Raw genomic sequence first — 13,940 nt, 5'->3', positions numbered from 1 at the left:
TCAAGAAAGGATCAAGACAAAAGATGGAAAATTATAGGCTGCTTAGCCTAACCTCAGTTATTGGTAAAATTTGAGAATCCATCGTTAAGGATGAGACTTCTAAATTCTTGGAATTGCAGGGTCAGATTAGAACAAGTCAGCATGGATTTAATAAGGTCGTGCCTGACAAACCTGTTATAATTCTTTGAAGAGGTAACAAATAGGTTAGACCAGGGAAACTCAGTGGATGTTATCTATCTAGATTTCCAAAAGGCCTTTGATAAGGTGCCTCACGGGAGGCTGCCGAGTAAGCTGAGGACCCATGGTGTTTGAGGTGAGCTACTGGATGGATTGAGGATTGGCTGTCTGACAGAAGGCAGAAGTTGGGATAAAAGGTTCTTTTTTGGAATGGCAGCCAGTGACAAATGGTGTGCCACAGGGTTCAGTATTGGGGCCATAGCTGTTCACTCTATATCTTAATGATCTGGATGAAAGGACTGTGGGCATTCTGGTGAAGTTTGCCGATGATATGAAGTTAGGTGGACAGGCAGGCAGTCCTGAGGAGGTGGGGAGGCTGCATAAATATTTAGACAGCTTAGGAGAATAGTCCAGGAAATGGCTGATGAAATTCAATGTGAGCAAATACGAGGTCTTGCACTTCAGTAAAAAGAATACAGGCATGGACTATTTTCTGAACGGTGAGAGAATTCATAAAGCCAACAACATTGGATAAATATATGGATGATAAAGGGATCTGGGAGTGCTAGTCCAGGACTCTCTAAAGGTCAACTTACAGGCTGAATCTGTGATTAAGAAAGCGAATGTAATGTTGTCATTTATCTCAAAAGGGTTGGAATATAAAAGCAGCAATGTGGAGATTTTATAAAGCTCTAGTCAGACCCCATTTAGAATACTGTGTCCAATTTTGGGCCCCACATGTCAGGAAGGACATACTGGCACTGGAGCGTGTCCAGTGGAGATTCACATGGATGAGTCCTGGAATGGTAGGCCTAACATAAGATGAATGGCTGAGGATCATGGGATTGTATTCATTAGAATTTAGAAGGTTGAGGGGAGATCTAATAGAACCTTACAAGATAATGCATGCTTAGAAAAGGTGGACACTGAGAAGTTGTTTCCGTTAGGCGGGGAGACTAGGACCTATGGGCACAGCCATAGAGGGGGTAAATTTAGAACAGAAATGAGGTGACATTTCTTCAGCCAGAGAGTGGTGGGCCTGTGGAATTCATTGCCACGGAACGCAGTGGAGGCTGGGACATTAAATGTCTTCAAGGCAGAGATTGATAAATTCTTGATCTCGCAAGGAATTAAGGGCTACAGGGAGAGTGCAGGTAAGTAGAGTTGAAATGCCCATCAGTCATGATTAAGTGGCGGAGTGGACTCAATGGGCTGAATGGCCTTACTTCCTCTGTCTTATGGTCTAATTGTGTACAGTTCTGGTCGCTGCATTATACGAAGGATGTGGAAGCATTTGAAAGGATGCAGAGGAGATTTACCAGGATGTTGCCTGGTATGGAGGGAAGATCTTATGAGGTAAAGCTGAGGGATTTGAAGCTGTTTCGTTAGAGAGAAGAAGGTTGAGAGGTGACTTAATAGAGACATACGAGATGATCAGAGGATTAGATAGGCTGGACAGTGAGAGCCTTTTTCTTCTGATGGTGATGGCTAGCTCAAGGGGACATAGCTTTAAATTGAGGGGTGATAGATATAGGACAGACGTTAGAGATAAGTTCTTTACTCAGAGAATAGTAAGGGCGTGGAACACTTTGCCTTCAGCAGTAGTATACTCACCAACTTTAATGGAATTTAAATGTCCATTGGATAAATATATGGATGATAATGGAATAGTGTAGGTTAGATGCGCTTCAGATTGGTTTCACAGGTCGCCGCAACATCGAAGACCAAAGGGCCTGTACGGTGCTGTAATGTTGTGTTCTATGTTAAGTAGTTCTCTTGTTAGGTTGCTTCTCCACTTTAAATACAAATCTAGTTCTGGTGAGAAAGACCTGGGACATTCACACTGAGTGAGTTTCTGCAGTGCACTCCAGTAAAGGACTGAATAACGGTGAAATACTGGAATTGAAAACACAGAAGGAGCAATTGGGTCATGGCTCCAAAAGTCATATTGGATAGTAAACAGTATTAAAACACAGAACATAAAACAGGATGGGATAGGACAGGATGGGATAGCAACATGTCTGTGCTGACCATAATGCCATTCTAAACTAATCCCATCTGACTACACACAGTCTGTATCCTCCTCTTCCCTCCCTGTTCACATGTCTGTCCAAATGCCTCTTAAACATTGCTATCATATCTGTTTCTACCATCTCCCCTGACAGCATGTTCCAGACACCAACACTCTCTGTAAAATAATTTGCGTTGCACATTTCCTTTAAACTTTCTCCCTCTCACTTTAAATCCAATCTCCTGGTATTTGACATTTCTAGTCTGAGAAAAAGATGTCGACTATCCACCTGATCCATTCCTCTCATAATTTTATACCTTTCTACCAGGTCAACCCTCAGCCTCAATGATCTAGGGAAAACAAGGAAACAAAAAGGAACAACTTCTGAGGGCAATCAGGTGACATGGCTGGCAAATTGTTGGAAACAGAAACTCACATTTGTACATGTAACTTTACATCATCATCTGTTTGATCGACTGTCATTGTAACTACATGTACAAGTTCAAACAAAAATACTATGGGAGCATGTCAAAGGCGCAGCTAGGATTGATGATAGCAATTTTTTTTTGTTCATGCGCAAGACATGAGCACCACTGACTAGGCCTGCATTTATTGTCCGTCCTTGTTTGCCCCAGAGAAGGAGGAAGTGAACCACTGCAGTCTTTGGGTTATAAGGAGACTCACAGTGTTGTTAGGATGGGAGTTACAGGATTTTGACCCAGTAACAGTGAAGGAACAGCGATATAGTTCTATGTCAGGAATAAGTGTTACCTGGAGAGGAACTTTTTGGTGATAGAGGTCACAAGTTTGGAATATATTTTCAAAGGTGCCTTGCTGAGTTACTCCAGTGAACCTTATGGATAGTACATATGCTGCCACTGTGCATTGGTGGTGAAGGGAGTAAATGTTGATGGTAGTGGATGGGTGGCAATCATTCCTGTAGATGGTGGACAGGTACTGGGGAGAGAGAAAGTTATATTTGCAGCAGGTCACAGGCTAGGAATCCTCTAACAGGTAACTCATCTCCCACCTCCCCAAAACCAGCCAACATCTATTAGAGCTAAGTCAGGAGTATACCAACATGCATGGGTGAGGGCAGCTCCAACAACACTCAAGAAATTTAACATCATCCAGGACAAAGTAGCCCGCTTGATTAGCATTTCAACCTTTCACTCCCTCCACCATTAATGCATAGTAACAGTAGTGTGTACCAACTACAGAGTGCACTGTAAAAATTCACCAATGTTCCTCAGGCAGGACTTTCCAAATCCACACTACTGCCTTCTAGGTAAACAAGGGCAGCAGATAAATGGAACACCCCCACCTGCAAGTTTCCCTCTGGGGCACTCACCATCCTGAGTTGAAACTTCATTACTATTCCTTCATAGTCAGTGGGTCAGAAGTATGGAATTCCCTTCCTAACAGCACTTTGGATGTACCAGTATCAAACAGACAGCAGCTGTTTAAGAAAACAGCTCACCATCACCTTTTCAAAGGTAATTATGAATGGGCAATAAATACTGGCCCAGCCAGAGAAGCCCAAATCCCCTGAATTATTACAAAAAAAATAATTTTTAGCCTCTGACATGCTCATGTAGCTACAGTTCTGGTCAAAGATTAACCCCCAAGGTATTGATAATGGGAAGATCAGTAATGGAAATGCTGATGGAAGACAGGAGAATGGTTGAGAAATATATCAGCCACAATTGAATGGCAGAGCAGACTTGAAGGGTCAAATGGCCTAATTCTGCTCCTATGTTTTATGGTCTAATGTGGCTTGCCATTTATCAGCCCAAGACTGGACATTGTCTGGGTCTGTTTGCATTTCAACATGCACTGCTTCAATATCTAATGATTCACCAATGGTACAATCATCAATAGTACAGCAAACATCCCCACTTCCGATCATAATGGTGGGAAGGTCAGTAATGAACCTGAAGATGGTTGGGCCTAGAACACTACCCTGAGAAATTCCTGCAATTATTAGTGTTGGAAAATGTTCAGAAACATGCATACAAGACATTTAATTAACTTGACCTTGAAAGCTATGAACATAGAATCTAGAGTTGTTTTGAGAGGATGAATCATAGTTGCAATGTAATATCCTTGTTCTTGTAAATGTTTAATAGGGATTATCTGTTTTACAGCACCTCAATAACGGATCACAAGAGGATAGCATTTTAGATATTACAGCCTAATTTACAGATGGTATCTAAAATCTGTAATGATAAGTTTTATCTTCTGAAGAATACACTTCTAGGTTTAGTGCAGAGCCAGTGCTTGAATTGGTAACCTGTAATTGCAAGTTGCAGATTTTGATAGAAGTAATTTCCCGCTCGTTGGATGCTGCCTGAACTGCTGTGCTCTTCCAGCACCACTAATCCAAGATAGGAAGAGACTAGTATGGAACACAGGTACAGATATAAACTACTTGTCCAAAATAGCCTACATCTGGTCTTTAAAATTCTGTGACACTTGCACCTTCTGTTATATTTAAAGATCACACCAGAAAGGAGTGGTGAAAGAAAGAAAGATATATTTTGGGAGCTAAGGAACATAAGTGATGTTACATGCTGATGAAGGACCATATTTTAAACTTACAGCATTTACACTAGAATTGCAACTGTCCTCCACATATCTCATGACAGTGCACATAATGTCCTTTCTTATCATGCTTATTGTTTGAGATCCACTAGCAGTCCACTGGCTGTGTTCAGCTCCATTTCCATTGAGCTTGCACAGCCTGTGCTGACTGTTACCAGCCAGTACTGCAGGGGGCGCATTCACCGGCGCCGAAGCCTGGACCATCATGCTTCCAGCCGGTGGTTCGTTGTTTGTGTGGATGACGCATGAATGGCGCGCCGAGGGGGGCGGGGCGTGGACACGTGCGCGCGCGCCGGGGGCCGACGGGCCGAGGGGCTGCAGGGCGGTGGGGCACATGGCGGCGGCCCCGGGGTACCGCCGGCGGAGGAGGCAGCAGCGCTCGTAGCTGTACTCAGGTAACGGCCGTGGCCGGGAGAAGGGGCCTTGTGTGGCAAGTGGCCCCAGAGCCTTGTCTGCTACCCGGCGACTAGGAGCTGGCCTGCGGCGACAGGATCCACAAGTAGGACCCCTGGAGAATGGGGTGGGAGGGAGACAGAGAACTGGACACAGAGCGGAACCCCAGAGAGAGAAAGGAGGATGGGCAGAGTGTATACAGAGAGAGAAAGGAGGATGGGCAGAGTGTATACAGAGAGAGAAAGGAGGATGGGCAGAGTGTATACAGAGAGAGAAAGGAGGATGGGCAGAGTGTATACAGAGAGAGAGGAGGATGGGCAGAGTGTATACAGAGAACCAGAGAGAGAAAGGAGGATGGGCAGAGTGTATACAGAGAGAGAGGAGGATGGGTAGAGTGTATACAGAGAACAAGAGAGAGAAAAGAGGATGAGCAGAGTGTATACAGAGAACCAGAGAGAGAAAGGAGGATGGGCAGAGTGTATACAGAGAACAAGAGAGAGAAAGGAGGATGGGCAGAGTGTATACAGAGAACAAGAGAGAGAAAGGAGGATGGGCAGAGTGTATACAGAGAACCAGAGAGAGAAAAGAGGATGAGCAGAGTGTATACAGAGAACCAGAGAGAGAAAAGAGGATGGGCAGAGAGTATACAGAGAACCAGAGAGAGAAAAGAGGATGAGCAGAGTGTATACAGAGAACCAGAGAGAGAAAGGAGGATGGGCAGAGTGTATACAGAGAACAAGAGAGAGAAAGGAGGATGGGCAGAGTGTATACAGAGAGAGAAAGGAGGATGGGCAGAGTGTATACAGAGAACCAGAGAGAGAGAAAGGAGGATGGGCAGTGTGTATACAGAGAACTAGAGAGAAAGGAGGATGGGCAGTGTGTATACAGAGAACCAGAGAGAGAGAAAGGAAGATGGGCAGAGTGTATACAGAGAACTAGAGAGAGAAAGGAGGATGGGCAGAGTGTATACAGAGAACTAGAGAAAAAGAAGGATGTGCAGTGTATATACGGAGAACCAGAGAGAAAAAGAAGGATGGGCAGAGTGTATACAGAGAACTAGAGAAAAAGAAGGATGTGCAGTGTATATACGGAGAACCAGAGAGAAAAAGAAGGATGGGCAGAGTGTATACAGAGAACCAGAGAGAGAAAGGAGAATGTGCAGGGTTGAAGAGAAAATGGGTGTAGTGTTGCTCTGCAGTGTGTATTGAGAACCCCAAGAAAGAACTGGTTGTACAGTCAATGTATGAGCCTGATGAAATTAGGATGCGATAATGTTTGTGTGTCCAGAACCCTGGAGACAGGAGAAATATAAAATTAGATAGGTAAAATCATAGTTTTTTTTAAATAGTATCTTGTAGAAGGAGGAGGGTCATGGTAGGAGCATAAAGAGCCTGGGAGATAGAATAGGGATTCATGGTGTGTCTTTGGAAAGCCCTGAAGATGAGGTTGGTATACAATATGAGGTAGGGATAGTCCCATATAATATAGGTGGTAGGAATTGGTGTGTACCAAGGAGATTCTGTTTTGATATGTTCCACTTGTCCAGAATGAGTGGATAGTGTAGGCTGAATTGCCATGTCCTGTGCTGTACAATTCAAATATGAGTTAATAATATTGAATCATAGGTCTGGTTTCCACAACAAAGTATGAGGGTATGGTAAAATTTGGGCAAAAAACTGAAATTCATTTTTGTAATTTTATAAATATATGCCCAGTTTTCCAGGCCAATTAAATGTATTATGCTGGTTTAGGTACTGGTTACAGGTACCTACTGTTTTGTATTTCTGGTATCGAAGGGCTGAATGGCCTACTCCTGCATCTATTGTCTATTGTATATTGATTAAAATAAAATCTGGAGCTATTTAATTTCTCATGTCAGCACTGCTTGATCTAAAGTTCTTTAACTTGCAGGATGTTGGTTTAAAAAATGTAGAGTTTGTGCTCACAATTAACCTCTATTGCTCTGGCTTTCCTTCCAGTCACTGAGCCAAAGCAGAGTTTAAAATCTGAGCCAGATGCACTGAAAAAGGATATCCTAGTGAACAGCACTACAAAATAAACCAGCTTCTACTCTTACTTGCAAGTAAGGGTGGATATCTGATAACATGTTGGTATAGTGTTTTCACGGATATTATTTTGTAAGCACTGTTTGCCAGTAAAATAGCCTATTTAGAATGTTATAGATAGTGGTCTCTAACAGCTATTAATTTCACAAACTAATATTGAATTTAAAAATATTTAAAATATCAGAATACCTTTCTTTAGTTAATGGGATGTGGGTGTTGCTGGCGAGATCAGAATTTCTTGCCCAACCTGAAATGATTTTGAAAAGACTAGTAAACCAGTCATATTGCTGTGAGTCCAGAGTCATACATAAGTCAGACCAGGTAATGATAGCAGATTTCTTCCCTAAAGGACATTATGACTCAGATGCGTTTTTAAGGCAGATAGTTTTGTGCTTGCCATAAATAGATAGCTTTCAATCTCAGACTTATTAATTTAAGTTCCAGCAGCTACAATGATGGAACTTAAAGCTATGTCCACAGAGTATCAGCTTGAATCTCTGGATTACTAGTCCAGTAATATTACCATTATGCAATTGAAAGGTTAAGAGGGATTTAGGCCAAGTGCTAGCAAATGGAACTAGATCAATTTCGGATATCTGGTTGGCATGGACGAGTTGAAACAAAGGGTCTGTTTCCGTGCTGCACATCTCTATGACTCTATAATAAGTATTTGGCATCAGTGCTAGGCAGTAACAAAAAAATGCTTGATTAATTTATAAATGAAAGAACAGCCATTTTGTAATAAATCGAGATTAGTGTTCTGAGTAAAGCACTGTATTGAGGTCTCATTGTACAGGTAATTTTGCTATAACCTGCACCGACGTGAATTCATTGTAGTGCAATTGACGAATTGGAGATGCTGTTTCTAAAGCACAAACTTTTAAAACGTGTGTTGATGTAACACTTATGTTGCCAACACTTTAAGCGCTGTTTCTAAGGCGTGACACTTCTATAATGCAGGGTGTTGTGGTTCTGTTCGCCAAGCTGGGAATTTGTGTTGCAGACGTTTTGTACCCTGTCTAGATGACATCCTCAGTGCTTGGGAGCCTCCCGTGAAACACTTCTGTGATCTTTCCTCTGGCATTTGTAGTGGTTTGAATCTGCCGTTTCCGGTTGTCAGTTCCAGCTGTCCATTGCAGTGGCCGGTATATTGGGTTCAGATCGATGCGCTTATTGATTGCATCTGTGGATGAATGCCATGCCTCTAGGAATTCCCTGCCTGTTCTCTGTTTGGCTTGTCCTATAATAATAGTGTTGTCCCAGTCGAATTCATGTTGCTTATCATCTGCGTGTGGCTACTAAGGATAGCTGGTCGTGTCGTTTCGTGGCTAGTTGGTGTTCATGGATGCGGATCGTTAGCTGTCTTCCTGTTTGTCCTATGTAGTGTTTTGTGCAGTCCTTGCATGGGATGTGTACAAAATCCCATGCAAGGACTATACAAAACACTACATAGGACAAACAGGAAGACAGCTAACGATCCGCATCCATGAACACCAACTAGCCACGAAACGACACGACCAGCTATCCTTCGTAGCCACACACGCAGATGATAAGCAACATGAATTCGACTGGGACAACACTATTATTATAGGACAAGCCAAACAGAGAACAGCCAGGGAATTCCTAGAGGCATGGCATTCATCCACAGATGCAATCAATAAGCGCATCGATTTGGACCCAGTATACTGGCCACTGCAACGGACAGCTGGAACTGACAACCAGAGGCGGCAGATTCAAACCACTATAAATACCGGAGGAAAGATCACAGAAGCGCTTCACGGGAGGCTCCCAAGCACTGAGAATGTCACCGAGACAGGGGACGAAATGTCTGCAACACAAATTCCCAGCTTGGCGAACAGAACCACAACAACGAGCACCCGAGCTACAAATCTTCTCAAACTTTGAATAATGCAGGGTTGCACAAGAGTGCAACCATTGCATTATAGAAGAACTGACTGTATCTGAATTTGAGAATAATTCTGGTTTAATGAAAAAGGAAATTCTAGAAGCTAGTTTCTCAGTTATTCACATTATGTAATATCTTTTTGCAAAGTTCTTTTATCCAATATCTATCTGGCCACCTAGCTCTTGGGAGTTAGACCAGATTTCATCCTATCAAAGAACCTACTGCACAGAAGGATGTCCACTCAATCATTATATCTAAAAGCCAGCGGTGCGCAGCTTCCTGTAGCTGTTCTTTTGTCAGGGGGTGGTTGATTCGCTTCCTGTAACTAACAAAAACAAATGATATGTGCAATATCTGCTTTTGAAATTGGAGAAAGGTTATAATGAAGTCTGTGGACTGTTAATCTTCTGACTCTGGAATGTGTGTTGAAAAACTATCCAACATGACAATTTGAAAGTCATCAATGATTGCCAGATATGAATCCCTTTTGAAATAAAGTTGTACTCGCTATCTATTTGTTAATGAGTGCAGTCCTTTAACACAAAACTGCCTCTAATTTGGCAATAGTAGTAACCTTACCTAGGAAATGTGTGAGAGGAAAATGAACTGGTACAGTAGATGATAGCACTTCTCAAGTCAGACAAGAATGCAGACAACGTTATGTTACTACTGACTGTTGCTGGAACTGACACTGGATACTTGAAAGGCAGACTTCAAATCCTACTACTAAGCGTCCACATATTCCAACCAGGTGTTAAACTGTACTTTCATTTGCCCTTTCAGGTGGACGTTAAAGATCCTAAGCCAGTAATTATCCCTGGTAAAACAGATTGTGGAACTTGACTGTGTGCAAATTGTTTGTTTAATTTCTTTAACTGCAGTCAACAGTGACTGCCCAGCAAATTCTGTGAAACACTTTGAGACATTGAGAAAATGAAAAATGGTATAAAAATGCAAACCTTTTTTGTTCATTGAACAGAGTTTACCTCTGATGAAATTTTTGTAGAACTGTAATCAACCATTGTTAGCCCACTTCCTGCAATGGTTTCATAGAGTTCTTCCTATAATAGCCCTTCCATTTATTTAAAGTGGTGAGCCCCTTGAACAGATAAAAGATTTTGTGGCATAGTGGTAGTGTCCCTATGCCTGAGCTAGGAGGCTGGGTACAAGCTCCATCTGCTCCAGAAGTGTATAATAACATCTCTGAACAGGTTGGTTTCAGAAAGAAAAGCTATCCAATTAGAAATTGAAGAAAAATTAATGTTTATAAGACTCAGGCCATTTTCTGCCACTTTTAAAGATTGACTGAAACAGATTGTATCACTGTACTCTGGGATGAACAATATTTAGGCATAATTGATGGGTAGTGTAGGGAGGATGGGATTTGGGATAAATGATATTGGGAAATGGTTAACTCTCTCATCTCACTCTTGAAATCTTAGACTGAGCTCAGTAAACAGACCACAGAAAAGTAGATGAAGTTTTCAGTCACCCAGATTAATGATTTTGTGAACTATATAGCTAATGTATCAAGTTTATCTTAAACAAAATGTGCTTATGGGGCCTTTGTTACTAAGATTTGGGTTGCAGTTCTTAACGTGAGGTACTTATATAAGATCCAAGAAGCCAATTTAAAAATAAGATGAAGCCTTCACTCTTTGGTTTAGGCTGAATTCCAGCTGAGGTTTATGATTTTAAAAACTTTCTGTTTCAAAACCAGATATTCAGACTGATGTAATATTTAAGAATTTAATATGTATGTGTTTTTAAGCATTTTTATTTTGATTTTTTTTTCCACAGCAAAACTGTCAGACTATGAAGGAGCTCAGCAATGGCAAATGCAGTAAAAGATTCTTAAGGGCAACCTTTAGAGAGCAACTGAGATCCCATCACAGCAAATGGAAACATTTCGATGGCTCGTTGTGCTCCCAAAGACAGTTTTATTATCAACAGAAGCAGCGTCTCTGGCTGTCAATCAGGAAAAAACGGGCCAAGTCTGCACTAAGGAAGGCCCTTTTGGATTGTCAACAGTGCAGATCTGTGAAAAACACCAGATGTTTGAAGGCAACATGGAAAGAAACTACATTGTTGACCTCAAGAGTCAATGACACCCCAACTGAGGGAGCATGTACACCAACCTTGGTACCCCAAGCAGAAAGAGAGTGTAAGGGACGTGAAGTCAGTGAAGTTCGGAACAGCAGTGCTGTTGCCTCAGACACTGACTGTAAATCAACCATTTTATATTGTAAAGCAATCTCAAGAAAACTAACTGCAACTTCAAATGTTACTTGTCTCAAATCTCTACGGAAGAAGAACAGTGGACTTCACGACAAGATTATAAATCAAAAACTATTAAATGGTTATAAAAGAATAGACTTCCAAGGGAACAAAGATTCTGTGTTCAACAGTTTACCTCGCAAGACAAAGCGTCAGTTGAAAGGTCACAAAATCTGTCTGCTATACAGAAAACCTTCTCTCTTTAGCTTCTGTTATAGAATATTTAATAGTCAAAACAGGCGGAAAAAATCTACCTGTCAAAAGCAAGAGAGGCTAAACTTGGTGCAGACTTCAAATCAGAAGAAGACTGGCCAATGTATGAATAAAATGGCATGTGATACGTCTTCTCTGTCCCCTCCCATAGACAAAGATTCTAGCCAAAATTTGGAGTTTGCATCAGATCAGAATAGCAGTATATCAGAGACAATGAAGCAAGACAAGAATTCTTGCCTGACTAGTTTCTGTGAAGTTTCAGTTGCACCTCTTGATGAAAGGATGGACATTTCGCAAATGCAGGAGACTGCATCTCATTTTGTTCAATCTAGTGAAAAACTTATTGAAAGTAATAATCAGGCAGTTGATGAAAACTCAGAAACAATGTTCCCTCCCTCAAGCCCTCTTGAATCTGATGCATCTTGTGCTAGTCAGCTTGTGGGTGCAGATAAATGGTCTAAAATTGATGGGGCACCCCAGACGTTTATTGTCTCACAGGGGAGACTTCAGAACAAAACCCCAGTCTGTGACGGGGAGATGCAGGTCATCAATGTAGTAATGGATTCAAGTCCTGTATCATACAAATGTACAAACACTTCTCTAAATGAATCTGGGCAGTCAGTTTGTTTGCAGAGTGGTGAGCCATGTCCTGTGCTTCAGCCACAGCTATTAGATCACATTTATTATAGATCCACTAAGGAGCACGAATCGGTGAGGACTGAACCATTACCTAGAAGTGAAGCTGAAAAGGGAAAGGAGAATGAATCTGAGACCACCTCTATTGCCAGCGAACAGTTAATATCCTGTATTCATGGTACAGTTGTTCGTTTAAGAAAATCTATTTCAATTTCTTACTAAAATTATACTACACTTTTTTTTTAAAACAACAGATCAATGAAGTTTAATCAGTGAGTGACCCAAGCTGTTGTACTGTATTAGTCCAATTTGCAGAGGCCTTGAGCCAATGAGAATGTCACTGTTAAAGTAAAGTGCTCCCCAAACCACCTTTATTTTAAGTGATGGACCTTTGGTACTTTTTAGATGAATGTATTTGTTGCCATTGCAACTTCAAGGATGCACTCAGTGTCCATACAGTCACAGTGTCTCACGTCACTGACCGTGGGACTGCTGGAAATAGCTTGCATCAAAGAATAGGATAAATAAAAGAATTCAATTTTGCATGTTTTCAGCTAATTTAATGTACATCTGGGTTCATGGATATTCACACTGTCCCACCCGCGGCATTTGATTGCATCACTTCCAAATCTATGCTACCCCATTCTGTTATGGTTTTCTGCTCATCACAAATGAGGGAGCAGGGTGGCCAGTGGTAGGGTGGGGGGGGTCAAATCAATGATTGGAGTGCTGAGTGGTGTGATACAGTACAGTGGCATATGGAAATCAGAAATCCATGCAGAAACAGCAAGTGTGATGTGACCAAGTATGGTTGGGTGTACAACCGTTAGTGGCACAGCACATGTGCCTGGGGTGGATTGGGTGCTGATTCCTGGTCCCAGACATGCATCAATGGTTCATACTTCCTCTTGCACTTCTGTGGCAGTTTGTTATTTATTTGAGTCTGAGCCAGCTGGTTTCACTTCACTGCAGTTGGATGAACTATGTGCATGGTTAATTTATAGCGAGTTTTGAGAAGATTTGAAGCTCCGGTTAAGGTTCTGCATGTAAGTTTGCTCCTTAAGCTGGAAGGTTTGTTTTTAGGTGTTTTCGTCACCATACTAGATAACATTATCAGTGAGCTCCGGTGAATCACTGGTGTTACATCCTGCTTTCTGTTTGTGTTTAGGTTTCCTTGGCCTGGTGATGTAATTTCCTGTTCTTTTTCTTAGAGGGTGGTAGATGGGGGTCCAATTTGATGTGTTTGTTGATAGAGTTCTGGTTGGAATGCTATGCTTCTGGGAATTCTCATGTGTATCTCTGTTTAGCTTGTCCTAGGATGGATGTGTTCTCCCAGTCGATTTGGTGTCCTTCCTCATTTGTATGTAAGGGTACTAGTGAGAGTGGGTCACGTCTTTTTGTGGCTAGTTGATGTTCATGTATCCTGGTGGATAGTTTTCTGCCTGTTTGTCCAATGTAGTGTTTGTTGTCTTTGTAGAGAGTCTTTTATGTTCATTAGCTGCTGTTTTAGTGTGTTGGTGGGTTTGTGGGCTACCATGATGCCAAGAGGTCTGAGTAGTCTGGCACTCATTTCTGAGATGTTTTTGATGTAGGGGAGAGTGACTAGGGTTTCTGGGCATGTTTTGTCTGCTTGTTTGGGTTTGTTGCTGAGTAATTG

General features: G+C 41.8%; 1 protein-coding gene across 1 annotated transcript in view; it reads left to right on the top strand.

The window, feature by feature from the left end:
• The first annotated feature begins 5,037 nt into the window (after nucleotides 1-5,037).
• The window catches only part of LOC140478644 (uncharacterized), a 38,842-nt gene continuing 29,939 nt past the window's right edge, over nucleotides 5,038-13,940 (top strand). Inside the window, exons 1-2 of the mRNA XM_072571860.1 lie at nucleotides 5,038-5,187; nucleotides 10,958-12,461. Coding sequence (XP_072427961.1) covers nucleotides 5,038-5,187; nucleotides 10,958-12,461 — 1,654 coding nt within the window. The remainder of the gene's footprint in view (nucleotides 5,188-10,957; nucleotides 12,462-13,940) is intronic.

The sequence above is a fragment of the Chiloscyllium punctatum genome, chromosome 6, assembly GCF_047496795.1.
Source record: "Chiloscyllium punctatum isolate Juve2018m chromosome 6, sChiPun1.3, whole genome shotgun sequence".
In the NCBI taxonomy this organism is placed as follows: Eukaryota; Metazoa; Chordata; class Chondrichthyes; order Orectolobiformes; family Hemiscylliidae; genus Chiloscyllium; species Chiloscyllium punctatum.
Note: the sequence above shows the minus strand (reverse complement) of the source record. Positions and strands in the feature narration are given on the sequence as shown.